The sequence below is a fragment of the Trachurus japonicus genome, chromosome 6 (assembly GCF_045865225.1).
Source record: "Trachurus japonicus isolate A0001 chromosome 6, Traja_1.0".
NCBI lineage: Eukaryota > Metazoa > Chordata > Actinopteri > Carangiformes > Carangidae > Trachurus > Trachurus japonicus.
The window spans coordinates 15,722,945-15,740,284 of record NC_140912.1 but is presented as its reverse complement, the minus strand read 5'-3'; the positions used below and the strand labels follow the sequence as shown (position 1 = coordinate 15,740,284).

Here is a 17,340-nt window from a genome sequence, read left to right as displayed (position 1 = left end):
TGTCAGACCAGTATGACAAAAGACAGACCGGGATAAAGCAATCGGTACTCATTACAAGAAACCACTGGTACTATCGTCTGTTTAAACGGCTTATTTTAAAACAGTATGCCATGGATTATTGGTGATAAATTTTGTTGTGAATTTAATTGACATTGACATACTCTTATCTCTTAATGTCATAATGGCTCACACATTTCTTTAGGTTTTTATTATTGAAAATGAGGCTATACTGTTTATGATTATTTATTCACACATCCAGGTATAAAATCAATCAGTGTTGCCTGTTGAGATTTTGGATACCAGTAACAATCATATTGATCTGTGAGAGAAAGACTGACACCGTGAATCACAAATTCACATGCAACATGACCCTTCCCTGAGGCTCTGTGGAGTTTACTTTGGGAAAGCAATGACATCAAGTGGCCATAAATGGGACTACAACACATGAGTAAATTAATGTGTGGTCTCATTATCTATGATTATTGACTGTATATTTCATTTTTTAATGATTTAAAAAAAAGAAATTTATATTATTTTACTGAATTATTTAAACTAAATATAGTTTACATTGCAGAAACTTGAAATGTATTTCAAAGCCATGGTAAGATGAGGTAGTTTAAAATATAAACCCTTGGCTTGGCAGGTATTATACCCCCTTTTTTTTCCCTTTTTTTTTATATGATGCTTAACTGTTTTTCTCCTGCATGGTGGCAGGGCACCCTCCAAACCCAGTGGCCTATTCCCTGCTAGTTGAGACCTTACTTTCCTTGACAAGATGGCACCATGATGATGCAATCCCCACACGCCCCCTGTCTTTCCACTGTTTGCCCAACAATCAACACGGTGCCAAAGGCCCACCAATGGCATACATTGTCATTACATATTCTGAAAGGACCCACGCCACCGGCCCCCACTCCTTGGTTTTTGTTCTCCCCTTTTTTCCCCATTAATTTCCATCGTCACCGTTCTCAGTCATGCCAGAGCTTTTCTCCTTGCTAGCTGCCACATTCTCCTCCTGTCAAGTTGCCTGGAGGTTTCCCTGTCACAGGCTGGCAGGGTGGAGCTGCTGTGGGTCCTGCCTGCCTTTGCGAGATGTTCATTTGGAGTGGGGAGCTGACAGGCCTGACAGCCCATCCCCACAGGGCCTTTGTCATGTGATTCAAGCTTCCCTGCAGGCTCTCTCAAGCACCCCTTTATTCCCCTATACAAATGAAGGCATGGGACTGGCTTTCATTTTTTGGCCAATCTGCATGCAATTGCAGAAACAAAGAAGTCCCATACCCCCACCCCACTCACAAACAGACTTTCTTAACAGGCTTGAGAGATTAACACTGGTTGCTTCTAGATTTTGGTTTCTGGTTGCCTCATGCTGGCGAGTGTTTCTACTCTTTCACAATTAAACAGCTACATCCCTCTGTTTTTGCAATGTGTGGGGTGCGCCTCCTCCTCACATATTTCAGTCTCTCACACAACCAGCATGGGGGAAGGGTGTGTGTGTATGTGTGTGTTTTTATCCACAGTGTACATTTCTAAAGTGATAATATGTTCCACACAAAGTAAACATACTTTGCATCAAAGAAATCCTTTCCGCCGTGGATTGCTATGAAAGCAGTGTTTTTACACCTTGATTTTACTGTTACTTTATGTTGACACACTGTTGCTGATTTCCCCTTATTTATATGTGAATTTTAGGTACTAGTGATCCTTACGTGAAATTCAAGCTGGAAGGAAAACAGTTCTATAAGAGCAAAGTGGTGTATAAAAACCTGAACCCACGTTGGAACGAGTCCTTCTCTTATCCTCTGCAAAATCGAGAGCACGATGTGGAAGTTCGAGTAAGCTTTTTTTTCTTCTTCTCCTTTTTTTTATTATCTTCCTAATACAGGAGCCATCACTGCAATGTAAGTTATTTTTGTAATGTCATTGCAGGTCTATGATAAAAATCGGACCGCTGACGAGTTCATGGGTTCCGGCACCATTCCCCTGAAAGATCTTGATTTGTACAAGTGAGTAATATAGATATTTTCTTATATTCCAAGGAATAGATCATCATTGAAATATTCAGAAGTGACCATCAGTTTTTATCTGCTTCAATCTTCATTGCCTCTCTGCTCTTTATCAGAACCTATGAAATGGAGTTGCGTCTTGATGATCCAAAAAGTAAAGAAGATGACATGGGAGTAATTATTGTTGAAGTCTGCTTAATGTTCAGAGATGCCACCATCAAGAGAAGCCCTGTAAGAGTATTTCTAACATGCAAAGTATTTTCAATGCCATTATATTTGTCCACAGTTTCTTAATTCTTTGCACTGATTCTCATAATTATTTTCTTTTTATAGAGATGGCCGCAAAAGAAAAATAAGGTATGGATTGTGATATCATTAAATTTATTTTATTAACTTGAATATCTAAATCATACCCAGAAAGCTATTAGCATTGCATTCAACTTGTGTATTTTACAGCCCAGAGCTTGCAGCTATCCTGATCAAAAGCACTAGGGGGCAGTAGCTCACTGTACTATAGTGCAACAAAGAATGAGGTGTATGCTGTGGACTCAGGCTTTTGTGTGTAACCTTGGTTTCAGAATAGCCTATTTCTTTTGTGGTTTTATGGTGAACCTTTTTTGCAATGCATATTATTTTCAGTGGTATCATTTGCTGCGAAAAAGTGTGGGACAATATTACATTCTGATCAAACCCAAAATAATAGTATTGACTGAATATGTTGTCATAAAAAAGCCCTTAGATGAGTATTATACAGCAGTATTTGGTTTTGTAGTAAACAAAGTTCCATCTCTTCTCAAGTGGCTTTCAATATATTGCAGCTGTAATTAGATTCAGAGTGAAATAGGAGGGTGGCTGTTTGGGACTCACACTGCAGCGAGTGGGTTTATATTCACACCTATGTAGTCACTGCATCTGCCACTGTTCAGTCTCTTGATGGTCCAGTAGACAATCTCAATTTGAAATTAGATGACAAAGGAATGAAGCCATTTTCATACACATTGTAGGTTATCCACTACAGATGGTTAAAGATACTCAAAGGGAGACAGAAATGTGTGATGGGACTCCACACAACGTTCTGCTGCCTAAATCACAGTGCTAATTTAACAATGTAACAATGCCATTTTTTTCCCATTTCATTTTTGACAAACATACAATATCTTATTGCATTTAACACCTATCCTGGAAGTGCTGAATACCCAGCTCTTGCGGCTCTACTCCCCCTCTTTTAGAACATCGTTTTCTCCCTCTGTGTTACCACCACAGAGACAGGGAATGGCAAGTGCCGAAGTAAAACTCTGCTGTGTGATAGTGTTTCAAACAGGAGGGGGGCGTATGGTAGAAGTGGGAGGAGGAGGAGGGGGGGTGGGGGGCTCTGCTGTTCGAGGCATGTTGCCAGTGTGGGATGCCTAAGATCGGCAAGGCTGATAATTCCCAGGCATAGCGGGCAATAACCCAGATGTTAGGATGTAATATCACAGCTGTGGATGGACAGTGCTGAGGTACTAGCCAAATGGTCCAGGGTCTGAGCTCATCGTGCTTGTCCCCATGCTGTCCCACCATATGGAAGCAATCGCACAGCCCTTTTAGGACCAGGAATAGATTCTCTTTAGGGGCCACTTACAGTTAAGTGGAATTGTTTTATTGGCCGCTGAGATAGAAATGTGTCCAAGATAAACACTTGGGATGACTTGGCTGAGGCCTGTTTTATATCGCTCCTCCACTCCCTCTGTTCCTCTTCTTTTGAAGGGGCTGATATTTATAGGGCTGTGCCTGTGGTATTCCATGTTAATTCAGGTCCCTGAGATGTGCTTTGATCCCCTTCGGATTGGGTGGCAATGTGGGTTGTGACCCCGTAGTGAGGAGGAGGGGCCGGAGTGGCAGGGGAGTTGTAGTGGGGCTGTTTGAAGCAGCGTCGCTGGGGCAGCTGAAGGAGCTGGGCAATCAAAGAGGCTAGAGCAGATTACGGTCCTGCTCTTTAATTACAGTCAGCCCTACACAACCTCTCTGCTGTTTGTTTTTACAGCCCTGGCCTATCACCGCATGGCCTCACGGGAACTCTTACATGGAAACACATCAAGGCCTCTCTTTCTCACTCCCTCTGTGACACACGGCAGGAGAAGTGGATTATTTGCTGTGCTTGTCCTTGATTTCCAGAGTTCTCTAATGCACAACATCTTTTTAGTTTCATGGCTTCGCGATAGAGGAAAAGATTTGTTATTTCATTGGTTAAATTAGAATCCAATGAATTAGCCAACACGCAGTAAACTCTGATGCTGGCCATACATACTGCATGTATGCATAATTTGCTGATGAGAGAGCTGTGGGGTTTGCATCATTACTCACTGCTGCCTGCTGTCTCTGGTGCAGTATGCCAAGTGTCCTGCCTCCCCACACTCAGTCTGGGAGCCAGTGATGAGTGGGACTGTCACAGCCAGGGACATCTGGCTGCTTGCTGACGTCCCTCTCTTCCTCTCTCTCCAGGAGCCTCCGTGGTGTGGCTTGCCTGTCAGTAGAGATGTGCTAATGTGCTCCAACAGAGATGTGCTGTATAGTGTAAACCTTTGTCCTACTTTCATGCACTCTGTGAACATGATGAGGTGCCAGGCTGAGGCAGGAGCAGGTAAACAGAGGGGAACGCACTGGAGTCTCCACGCACATGGTGCTAAAGAAAAAAAAAAAAGAAACACCCTAACTGTCTGTGTGTATCTTTGCTCCGCAGCAGAACCAGGCCCCACCATCCCAGCGGTCAGCTGAACCAGCAGCACCGAGGACCCAGCAGAAGAACCAGATGTGGTGTGGGGTGTTCCGTATCACCTTGGTGGAGGGACTGGACATGCCGCAGTACGGCCACGATGACATTTATGTCCGCTTCCGCCTTGGTGTTCAGAAGTACAAGAGCAAGGTTGGACTTGTTTTCTAAAAAGTCTCTCTCTTTTCGCACTTCTCCTACACTGCTTTCTCTCATGCTCCTCTGTCTCTTTAATGTCTGCTCTTTATACTTCAAGTGTTTCTTCCCAGCCCCTATCTCTTACTTCCCTGCTTCTCTCTCTCAGCAGGTGCCTGTCAGTGACTCACCTCCACCTTGGCTCACTGGGCCATGGCGGAGGCAGCTCATTAGACTGGGCAAGGCTGCCACTCACTTCTCCCTGTGCTTCAGGTGCTGGGCTTCATTGCCTTCATTTGCATACCCAGCATGCCCTGTTCATCTACCTGTACTTGTTGGCCTCCCCCCTGATGATTCTATGGTGCACTTGTCTTGTGTTGTCGTGTCATTTCTTTGTAAACCTCTCTGCTTTCCTCCCTGCTTGTTTGTTTGTTGAACAAAGCTGATTCTAATTGGAAGCTGTCAGTGTTTACAATCCCAGAGTGGCTACTGAGGTGTACACATACAAGCACACACAAATAGAGACACATAAACACAACACGCCTCTCTTTCTCCTCTCCTGCCTTGTTCTGGTTGGACTGAATGAAGACTTAATCCACCTGTCATGCAGGAGCTGCTCAGTCTGATAATGCATTAAACCAGACATTGCGTCAAAGTGTGTATGTATGTGTGTGTGTGTGTGTGTGTGTGTGTTTCCACATTACTGTATGTGCTGAATCTGTGTCTTTACTGCCCTCAGAACCTTTGCATTCAGGCCAATCCCCAGTGGAGAGAACAGTTTGACTTCAATCAGTTCGAAGATAACCAGGAACCTTTGCAGGTGGAGGTGTGCTCAAAGAGGGGGAGGAAGGGGGAGGAATCATGGGGAATGTGAGTATTTCTTGGGCAGTGTTAATTTTGTCTCCTTCACAGAAAGAGGCGATCTTATGTGTTTCAATGGAGTGATTTTCCTTTTGTGTCTCAGGTTTGAGATCGACCTATCAAGAGTTTCACCTAATGAGAGGCAGCTCTACACCCATGTGCTAGATCCAGGAAAGGGCAGTTTAATGTTTCTGATCACCCTGAGGCCCTGCTGGGGAGTCTCCATCTCTGATGTTGGAACAGCTCCCTTGGAGAAGCCTGATGAGAAAGATGCAATAGTGAAGAAGTTTGTAAGTCTGTTTTTTTTTCTTTTTTTTTTCGTTTAGTTTGTTTTTTTAATCTAAAAAAGAAATTTCCCAAGTCTAGAGATGGACTACAAATATGTCATATGGATTGTATGAAGTGCTGATGGACAGATCTTCAACAACTTTAATGTTATTCTGCTAAAAAGTGTGGCAAAAAGGATGCAATTATAGGGAACATTTATTAACCATACTCAAGGTGTTTTGAGAAAAAAAATTAATCAGAGTATTTCTTTTTCAGGGCTTAAAACACTCACACAAATTTATGGGAGAGGTCGGCCTCCTTCAGGTCAAGGTTTTGAAGGCAAATGATCTTCCATCAACAGAGCTCAATGGTAATTTCCAACAACAATCCACTTCTTTGTCCCCTTTCATGTTTGTGTCAATTAAAAAAATATTTTTTTACTTGCAGGAAAAAGTAACCCCTTGTGTGTTATTGAGCTTGGTAACAGCAAACTTCAAACTCACACAGTCTACAAGACCCTTAATCCAGAGTGGTACAAAGCCTTTACATTGTAAGTAAGACATCTGGAGGAAAATTAGGACATGTTCTATTTTGTGTTGTATATTTTCATACTAATAACATTTGTGTAACTCTTATATTACAGGCCTATTAAGGACATTCATGATGTGCTAGAGGTGACCGTCCTTGAAGAAAATGGAGACAAAGCCCCAAGCTTTTTGGGGAAAGTGGCTATTCCATTGCTGACAGTGTGTTTTTTTAATCTTATTATATATTTATACCTCTGATATATATACAAAATATAAATTAATTTCAATATTATAGATTTTTAAGATGAATGTATTGTTACACTCTCAAAGGTTCAGAATGGGCAGGAGATATGTCTGCTCTTAAAGAAGGAAAAGTTGGGAAGTGCATCCAAAGGAAGCATCACACTGGTGCTGGACGTTATCTTTAACAAAGTAAGGATCACACTAAATGGGGTCAAGTTTGTTATAGTGGTGATAAGACTCTTGATCATATCGTGTGAAGCCAAAAACATAGTTAAACTGCAGCATTATATATTTTTTCTGTCATTGTCCCAGGTCAGGGCCGGCATCAGAAGCTTCCAACCGAAAGAGGAAAAATTAATGGAGGAAAACCTGAAGTTCTCTAAAAAGGTTATCTCTATTGATGTTTTTCAGCAGAATTTAGCAGTTGGAACAAAAAGCGCCTGCCAGAAGGTTCCCCTCACATCCCACTAATAAAGTAGCCACAACAAAGCTACACATGGTCACAGTTTGGATCGGTCATAGTCAAGCTAATTAGTCTAATTGGCTTTAAACGTCCAACTTCACAAGTAGCAAATAATGCATTGTAAAGCTGATTCAACCTCATTGCAAAGTCATAAACATTATGTCCAGTATCAAATGATACTAACCGCTGTTTTGTTCCAATTATTTCCCATTAGGTTCTTGCCCGGAATATATATCGGGTTCGAAAAATCAGCACAGCAGTTCTGTACACGTTACAGTACATTAAAAGCTGTTTTCAATGGGAGAGCAGGCAACGGAGTTTAATAGCCTTTCTGGTAAGTCATTGCCTCACGTTAATGAACTCTCTTTAAGCCTTGGGGCGAACAAGTTTTGTCCCATTTCACTGGAGCACAGTTTTAACTCTTTCATTTTATGTGAATTAGATGTTGAGGAGAATCTTTGGTTTAGCCGTTTTCTCTCGCTGCTTGTCTTTTTCCCATGAAAAACAATGGCTGCCTTCTGTTTTTATCCCATGTGTATGTGATGGATGTGCCTTATCCTTTAAATCAAACCCCACTTGGCTTTCCTTCACTTCTGATGACATTAGAGTGTATTTGAAGGGATGGGGTTTGGGCGTTTGTACATCTGACTTCTTAGCAAAGCCTTCTAACCCGGGGGACGGTGTAAGGAGGATCACAGTCTCAGCTTCCTTGGGTGGAGGAGTGACAGTCTGCCTCCGAGATTTGAACCTTGTTTAAATGTCTCTGTTTAGCTGTTTTTAATGAGGGTATGTGATCTAAGGTCCTAAGCTTAAATAATCTTAAATCACCCTGTGAATCCCCCTCAGTACAGCACATGTAATGTCATGATTAAGAGAGTACACTTGCTATGAAAGCCCTGCCAGCACCGTGTCAGGGTGAGGAAGCGGTCACAGACAGGGTGTGTGAAGAACTCTCCTTTCACTGCCTTTCTTCTGTCTGCGCTGTCTCAGGATGACATGCAATTCATACCTGGTGTATTCTATAAGCCCTTCTCACTGATCCTGAGGTGCAAATCCCCCCAGGCAATGGCCAGGCTCAATGTATCACAGCCTTTAGAACAGCGCGGCACGCAGACAGGCAGGCGGACACACAGACAGGAAGACGGAGAACAATGCAGGCGATTGTATAAGGATAGAGTGGGAGGCAGGCTGCTATCTGGGAAAGAAAGTTGGAGCGCAGAAAAGAGGAAGACAGTTCAGTAAGAGCGGGGTCTATGAAGGTAGATAGCGAGAGACTTGGAGGCAGGGATATGGGCAGGAGGATAGGCAGGCTGACAGGGGACAGGTCAGCGGGATGGGGCCATCTTCTTCCACCTATAATTAGATCCTCCGCAGGCGATGGGAGTGTGTGGTGGCACACTCTAATCTTTCATTTCCACTTCTACTCCACCTGCTGTTTAGGAGTGCAGCGCACAAATGGAGATCGTAGAATGAAAGAGGAAGACTCACACACGCACTGTTTTCATCATGATCATCGTTGTTACTGTAGCATAGTGTCTTATATTTGTCACTTGTGTGTCACGCGCTCCCTGACAGTGAAATGGTAATTCTCGTGACATTTACTGTAGCTGCTTTTGTCCTTTTCTTCGAAACAACAGCTCTCTTTTCAAACACCAACACCAGCATAGTGGTTGATATTTTTAAAAGGCAGACAGTAACAGAGTAGTCGGAGTATGCCTTTGTCTGCAACGAGGTGTGCTTCAAATAGTGTAATAAGTGTCGAAGGTGCGTGGTGAGGATCGCCCAAACAAAGTGAATCTGCCACTGTGCATTCATCACCCACTCACCGGCAGACTGAGAGTTCAACGAGTGAAAAGTTTTTTGTTTTTTTTTTTCAATGGTTTATTATATTCTCAACAAGCTGGAAGCACAGTGAAACATGCAAATCACATGTAAATATTGCATGTAATTGCTATTAACAGGATAAACTCTGAACTTACACTACTGTCTGACAGTCAACAACGCAGTCTTGACTGGCTGTCATTACAAGCCCGGTGCCATGCCACCAACCACACTTGTGCCCCTGCCCACTCCAGGGCCAGCCCCTGTACAGCACCTCCTCCTCCTCCAAGTCATCATTTGCAATTAAGTTAGTGTTCGGAGCTGTCTAAAGCAGCATGCCACCATGTGCCTTAATGAAAGCAGCTCCCACTCCTATCTTTATATCTTTAGGCAGTGGTAATAAGGTAACTGATTCAGACATTGACAGATGGCCTCTGCTTGCCTCTCAGATGTGCATAATTATACCAATAGTCTCTGCTCTTTTCCATAGTGGCAGGCAGCGCAGGGCTTCTCAGGGTATGCCGGCAGGAAATGCTGCAGTGCTGGGTCTAGCTTTAATATACATTACAATACATTATTTATCAAGCAAGCAGACCAGTCTTACCCTTTTACACCATATACATCCTGTAATGCATTACCGCTGTTGTGGTTTCTACTGGGACTGCGGGATGCTCGCGTAGTGCTTTACCAGGAATACTTAGCCATTATATCACTCAGTCCCACAGGCCAATTTTCTGACCTCCACACAGCATGGAGTCTACATTTTTATCCTGTTTATGTAGATTCATGTATGTATTATGAAGTGGTTGTTGGTGTGTGGTGTGTAAGGTATTCAAATTTTGCATGAGGGATCACAACTCTGGTTCACGTTAGTGAATGGCAATGTGGGAAAAATGAGGGATTTTTTTGTAGTTTTGTTTTCTTTCTTTCTTTCTCTTTTTTTTAAGTAGAGGAAGAAGTCTTGTTTGTTCATACCAAAATAACTTTTCCCTCATGAATGGCAAACGGAAAGCTGCACATCCAGGAACATATAAATTGAGCATTTACAGATTGATGGGTTATTTAGTTTTTATGCTACACTGAATGTTACTGTGTGAGAGGAAACTCTGTAGGGAATGGAAATGGAAACACTTGCATTTATTGTCACCGTTTGCGAGTGCAGGAGGTTACCTGTTCAGATTGTGCATTCTCATCAGCACTGTCCATACTGTTTGAAGTTGCCTTCAGTCCCCCTACACACACCCCACACCCCTCCCCTATTGAGTTGTAGTTTTAAAATAGAGTCTAATTAGGTAATGTAACAAAAAAAAACTGAAAAAGAAAAAAAAATCTTTCTCACGCATTTAAACAAAGTTCTGGCAAATCCTCATAAACATTTTCATCAGTGAACGGAAATACAAACAAGAAATTTGGATTTTTTTCTCCCTCAGCTTGTTTATGCTACAGTAATGAGCCTAGGATCTGCGCTTTTCAAGAGTTTGACAACAGCATGTTCCTTTCTCTGAGAGAGAGAAAATGTGACAGCTAAAATCTTCATAAAATAACGGCCTTTAGATGTGCTTTTCACTAAGACTGAGCGAGATGAATGTGCTATACATCAGCAGTGACTGCAGAGGGGTCACCCAGAGTTCTTTGCTGCACACAAGAATAGGACCTGTAGATGGAGCTACAGCACTGCTGGAAAGATGAATGGAGGCGCTAAGGAGATCAGTTACTTTTCCCAACAGGAGCCATTCGTGGGAACAACTTGGAGTGAAATCCTCCGTTCTGTGCATTAGACTAAGAGAAACAAGTTTCTTCTACCAAAAAAAAAAGAAAAAAAGGAAAGAAAAAAGGAGAGAAGCTAAATGAGCATGTATTATCCAGCCAAATTAATCTGTTTCAGAAGTTTAAAGTTGAGAACAATTTTGATTTAGATGAAATGGATGAAAGTTAAAAAAAGAAAAAAGATCATTTACACTTGAAAGCTGATTTTGAGCTTTGCTGTCATTAGACTGCTTTAAGTATTTAAGTAGAATTAATATTTTAACATATGAGGTACCTCATCTGTCAGGAGTTAGACTAGAAAGAAACCTGTATACCTTATGTGAGTATTTCTTTTTGACACTGCCAGGTAGCACCCGCTTTAGACATCATTTGACAGCCTGTGAAATGCTGATTGCCTCACATCACACACTGTAAAGATGGCATTTGATGAATGTTTGATGCGGTGCAGCTGTAAACACACTTGGCAGCTGCAACGGGCGCTTTTTGGGGGCTGATAGAATCACCGTCTCCCCAGATGAGGGCAGGACAGGGTCAGATCTGGCTCCAGAGGTCTCCAGAGACCACCTGTGTGGAGCCACAGCAGTCGGGGCCATTAACCAGAACACCAGCCCAGCCGAGATCAAAGCTATAATCAGAGTTGTCATAATTGTTCTTGTTAACACTGTCCCTGAAAATGAGATGCTTTGTGAGTCTTGGATCTGCCCATTTGTGGTTTACTGCATTGCAGTGTGGCCGAGCTTTTGTGAGAACAGCGAGAGGACTGTGCGAGCCTGTGAATTGTCTTCTTGCTTCTGCTTTGCATCTGTTTTCTCTCTGTTTGAAAAAGTTGGAGGCCTTAAAGGAGTGGGTTTCTTCAGTCTCATGGGGGTTACACTCTCCATCGCTATGGCTGTGGGAGTTCTCACAGACTGCGCAGTGGGAATGTGTCTAGGAGGGGAAAAAATGATGGCACTGATGGCGATCTGTGTATTCATGGGTCTGAATCTGAGATCTATTAATTATTAAATGATAGGCTATAACTACTCGCAAGCTGCTGAGCAGTGCCTCCTGATTTCACACAGTATTATTATTTAGCTGCCCTGAATGGATTTGTGTCAGTTGACAGCTCTTGAGGCCGGCTGAATGCAACGTGTAACCTTGAAACATGTCCCCTTATTAGTGGGATTAATAAGCTTTCAGTGCTAATTTTCACTTCATTAGGGCTGTGAAATTGTTCCCATTTTGATTTGTTTTAGGACATGGGTTTCAGTTTTGAGAACACATTTTATTCAATTTAAACTAACCAAATTCATCATTATTACTTAACATTATTAAACAGCTTAAAGTAAATTTTAAGTACGAACAGGTTAAGTCGTGTCTTCAGATTAATATTTTGCACACTGCACTAAATGAGCGCGTTGACACCTAAGATGACAGGGTTTTATCTGTGCATCTGTTCTACTTTGTTGTTATATATTATGCGTGTTCCCAGCCTAGATGAAGTGTGCTCTGCGTTTAACCCCATTGTGTGCGCTGTATCGTAATGACTGCCTTTAACATACTCGCCACCTTCCCAGTCACAGAGGACACCACTCCCCAGGCAGCTGAGGCGGCGACCTGTCCGCCCCTGTGTGTGGCTGTTCCGGCGCCAGTCTTGGCCCCACTGCGTTAACGTGCGTGTGAGCCGAGCTGACAGGGAGAGAGAGTCCATGCCACTCCCTCCCCACCTCCTCAGGGGAAAAGGCTCGCATGGCAGATCTGTCACCCAGGAGGTCGCTCAGTGTTAACGCTCCCGACACGGATTAAACACTAGTGGCCAGTGCCGGAGTGTGGGGTCAGTGTAGCCACCACTGACAGGCACCACGGGGCCCCCGCCGACTGCCCCGCTCCAGCCTCGAACTGGTGCTGCTCTGGCCCTGGCATGTGTCAGACAGGCGGGGAGACAACGGCCAGCGCTGGCCCTGCGAGCAAATGCTAATGCTTCGCCCTGCATGGCTGGTCTTCCTCAGTGCTTTGATAAAGAGCTGCTATCACTATTACACTGTGCTGTGCAGGCGTCCTTACGAGCTGTGGCATTTGCTTATCATTTTGCTATGGCTGACCTTTCATTTACAAATTTAAAAAAATGTCTTATCCTGAATTAGCTGGAATTATACTACACAACACCATGATATATTATTTTTATTATTATTGTTATAGATTTTTTTGTTTGTTTCAGATTTCTTCATACCATAAATTGTTTGTGGTTATATTTTATTTTATGGTTTTATTACTAAAGTTTGTAGGGTTAGGGTAAGGGTTAGAGTAATAGTAGTAATTTTAAACAAAGTGGAAAACTAACCTCTTAACTTGAGTTAGTAAAGTACAGTAAATATCAAAGTTAGTATATCCATGTTTGATCTCAAAATTGAATTGTAAATTGTGTCACACTCCAGAACTGTTGCAACCGATTTCAACCGGCTGAAGAGGGACATGAAATTTCCCATTTTATTGCTCTCTCTCGAATGTAGCCTCTCTCACTCTCTCTCTCTCTCTCTCTCTCCCCCTCTTCCTCTCTTCCTCTCTCCCTCTCTCCCCAGTCGATAAGACTTGAGCTGAGCGTATGTGAAATATTTATTCAGCGTTAGCTCAGAGCACTATGGCTGCCCACACACTCTACCTGCCCCGAAGAGAAATCTTATCTGTGCTTCCTCTGCCTCCGACACCCCCTGAAAGCCTGTCCCCACACTGGCCCAAGCTCAACACAAATTACATGTCTCATTGCTCTGCGTTTACAGCTACTTTAAAGCCTGCCGCTCCTGTCCCCTACATAAGCCCTCAGCCAGACTACGTTTCAGCCTGGTGGAAAAAAAAAAAAAAAACCTGCGTGAGCTGAGCTGCTACTTCTGCTTTTGATTCATTATTAATCTCTTTTTTGTATTTTAATTGAGGAAGTAATGCAGATTAATTTCACTGCCCTTGATTTCACCCAGAAAAAGAACATCTCTATCACAGGAAAGTCTATTAAAGGTTCTACAGAGGCTCCCATCCATTTTTTAAAATAATAATAATTTTAATTTATTGTCTTAATATTTGTATAGCCCATACTTGCACATACTCACGCACATGAAATATGTCCTTTTTCTGTCTTCTGGCGTAAATACACACAGACACACACACACACACACACACACACACACACACACACACACACACACACACACACACACACACACACACACCCTGCAGCCTGAAGTCAGTCTTGTTAAATTCTTTCAGTATATGTTCACGTAATCTGGCATCTGTCCACAGCCCCCATGACTGACCCTCATAATGCTGGCTGGCGTTCTTCTCGCTTTGTTTAGCTTTCCAAGTGGAGTGCAACTGAAGAGAAATAGTGAAGATACAGCCAAGATTAAATCTCCCATGTTTTTGGGATGGTACATAAAACTTAAAAATAAGGGTATTTTTTAAACCTACCATGTTTAAAAAAACAAAAATCAAACAGTGTAAAGGGTGTTTTTAGTTTGCGGAGGGTTTTTTTTTTTTTTTACAGCAACAGTAATTATACTGTATGGTCCCATGTGCTGTGACATTACACTAATTTGGCTCATCAACAGTATTATGTGTGTTATACTGATGTGACGCCTGTATTTATAGCCTGTTGTCTGCTGTGGTGTATAAGGGGAGCATTTGGCAGCCTTGCAGTCTGGTGGTACGTCTGCCAGTCAGTAGTTTGGGTTGGTAGACTGGGCCACCCCCTCCTCTCTTAATCAATTTACAGGATGGTAGAAACTCTTATAGAGGGTGTCTTTGTCCCTTTGTTCCTGCTACGATCCCTTCTCCATCTCCTGGGAGAGTGTGGGTGGTGGGAGCTGCCATGCTTGCTCAGCTTTAAGTTATTTTATTCACACTTTTAATCGCTGAGTGCTTTATTATTAGGTGCTGGATTCTGCTGGCCAGGGGATCTGCATGAGAAGGCGCAGAATGCATTTAGTGGAATCATATTAATGGCACTATAAAACAAATCTGTCAGGCTGTTCTTAACCCTGCTGGCAGAATTGCTCTGCCCAGGGTTGCCCCCTTCTCCAAGCGCTTACAGGTGGCTAAGGAGAGTGCATCTCCATCATCTACTCCACCGTGTGCTAATAGTTTTATTAATTCATTCTCTTTTTTTCTCCCCAGGCACCCAGTGCATAATCATACAGGCATTTTTCAGCTAAAGGGTGTTTGTCAAGGGAGGTTTCCTACATTAGAGACACTCCTTCCAGACATACATACTAACACTTGTTCAATTACAAGTCGTTTGTTATCCACCTCTGTTGTGTGTAAACCTAAATGCTCAGGTATATCATTAATTATTACCTCCATTGCATTTCTTTGCTGTTTTATGTCCTTTTTGGTTAAATAAATGACTGCTTCACTGCTTGAGCAACATATTAGCACTGCCGAGTTTAAAAAGGTTTTACTTATGCGTAATTTGCCGAAAGGATGAAAAAATATGCAGACTGGCCCTTTAGACTGAAATGGAGCTCATGTTTGATGGCAATTAAAATGTGGGTTATTTTTATTTATTTATTTAGTTAGTTATTTTACAAATTTACACTTGCGCCTGGAAGGTTGCACTTTGTCCAACATGTCCTTTAATCACTCAACTGCTTGCTTATAAAACATAAACCACTTAGTGGGGGAATTAGTTCTGTCTCCGTTTCACAGAAACTCTAGAGAATGTGAAGAGACAAGGGGAAGGTATAGCCCTGCCTCTGCTCATTACTGTGGGATATCTGACGGCAAAGTCTCAGTTTGTGCACCTGAGTGAAGGAATCTGAGAGGTTTTCCCCAGTTAAAAAAGCATGTAAATCCTGAACACATGGGCTGACATACCATGAGGGAGGAATTGAGAAGATATTTCTGACAGTTTTGGTTTATACCCTCATTTAAGCACTCAGTTTAGACACAAGGCATTGTATTTCTGTAGGCTTTTATCTTGTCCACTGAGCCAGAACGTGGTGAGCAGAAATTTGCATTAGTGGGCGATTATGAATACCTGTGACAGATTCTCTCTGCCGGCTCCCTGGGCGGAAATGAATTGGCTCCCTCTGTTGACTTGCACAGGAAGACAGAGACCAAGCAATTAGACTTTAGTGGTTAATGTAGCAGCTTTTGCAGGGAGGGCAAGGAGGTTCAACATTCCTGCTGGGCTCATGTCAGTTTCCAGGCACATTTCCCCCACCTTTCTTTTTCCTTTTTTATGAGAATGCTGGGTATATGACAAGCTACCTGTCCACCAGCCAGCTGAATTCCTCTGGGGTGAGGGGAGCGTCGCTTTAGAATCGCCTCATGGGAACTGAGGTGACAACACATGACGTAGGTTATTCATAACAGGGAGGAGATGTACTGCAGATACCTCTGCACCTTATGCATATTCATTGTTTACCTTTCATATCCCCCACCAGCTCTAGTTTGTCGCCGTATACGTAATTCAAACGAACGCTCATAAAAACATATTGTTCATATTGTTCATTTCCGCGCATCCTGGTCATCCCGCTGTGTTTCTGCATGACGCTTCGGCTCGCCCACCATCTCCCAGGTCGTATGGAGTGATAATAAGCGGTACAGCGGTGAAGCCTAAGGGCCACAGTGGTGTCTGCATTACTCATGGTTCACGTTTCTCTGGTGGCCGTTTTAACCTAGGCCTGGTGTGGCGGTAGGTAGACTGGCCCCCAGAGCAACATGCATGATCTCTGTGTGGTTGCTATGACAGGAGCAGTCTGCTGTTTACAGGCCTGCTATTGAGGCCCGAAGGCCCCAGTGCTTCACATCCTGTCTCGGGCTTAACTCGAACATATTGTTCGTACTCTAACCAGCCTGCAGCTCTTTGAGCCCAGACTGCACAGAGCTACCATTGTGTGGGGTCAGCATCAGTTATATCCAATGTTTTGAAATAAACTTTGTAAAAAAAAAAAAAAGTAGTAGAGTAGTAGTAGAAGTTTAGCACAATAAATCTAACTGTTACAATTGGTGCTTTAATTATGGAGAATGTTCAATATAAAATATGAGGAAAAATTTATATTGTGAAAATAAAAGTTGAACATATGTTGGGTGTATTGGCGCATAATCACACTATAATAGATTTTAAGATTCAACTTGCTGTCAGGGACATTTTATTTCATCCCTGTCAACCTGCTGGTGTGATCCTCCTCACACATTCCTGATAATTTCAGTTGGAAACAGACTCATTAGGCTGTCACTAAATGGGTTTAAATGCAGCCGTCCAATTAGTGCTCTGCTGTGAAATGCAGTGGGTGTTGTGCAACGTGCTTAGCACCACTCCTTTACAGAATTATGAGGGATTACTCATTCAGTGTGATCCATCTTATTTCTACCAGGGGTCTTGGCTTTTCTCAGTATCATCGCCACGGAGGGGGTAAATGTTGCAAATGCTTCTCCAGTTGCCATATGTGCCTCGTCAGAGAGCCTCGCTGCCTCCGAATCTTAAGAGGATTTGATGTGCTAGTTAAAAGACAGCATACCATGCCTATC

The 17,340-nt window shown here is 42.8% G+C and overlaps 1 protein-coding gene across 2 annotated transcripts in view; it reads left to right on the top strand.

Moving 5' to 3' along the window:
* Positions 1 to 17,340, top strand: part of mctp2a (multiple C2 domains, transmembrane 2a) — a 33,255-nt gene that overhangs the window by 4,031 nt on the left and 11,884 nt on the right. Inside the window, exons 4-17 of one of the 2 annotated variants that reach the window (XM_085779213.1) lie at positions 1,693 to 1,835; positions 1,930 to 2,006; positions 2,123 to 2,237; positions 2,340 to 2,363; positions 4,624 to 4,626; positions 4,726 to 4,908; positions 5,630 to 5,760; positions 5,855 to 6,041; positions 6,295 to 6,388; positions 6,466 to 6,568; positions 6,662 to 6,764; positions 6,876 to 6,977; positions 7,101 to 7,175; positions 7,466 to 7,585. In XM_085779213.1, the coding sequence (XP_085635339.1) occupies positions 1,693 to 1,835; positions 1,930 to 2,006; positions 2,123 to 2,237; positions 2,340 to 2,363; positions 4,624 to 4,626; positions 4,726 to 4,908; positions 5,630 to 5,760; positions 5,855 to 6,041; positions 6,295 to 6,388; positions 6,466 to 6,568; positions 6,662 to 6,764; positions 6,876 to 6,977; positions 7,101 to 7,175; positions 7,466 to 7,585 (1,460 nt within the window). Of the gene's footprint in view, positions 1 to 1,692; positions 1,836 to 1,929; positions 2,007 to 2,122; positions 2,262 to 2,339; positions 2,364 to 4,623; positions 4,627 to 4,725; positions 4,909 to 5,629; positions 5,761 to 5,854; positions 6,042 to 6,294; positions 6,389 to 6,465; positions 6,569 to 6,661; positions 6,765 to 6,875; positions 6,978 to 7,100; positions 7,176 to 7,465; positions 7,586 to 17,340 lie in introns of both variants that reach the window. The other variant, XM_085779212.1, reaches the window with a different exon arrangement.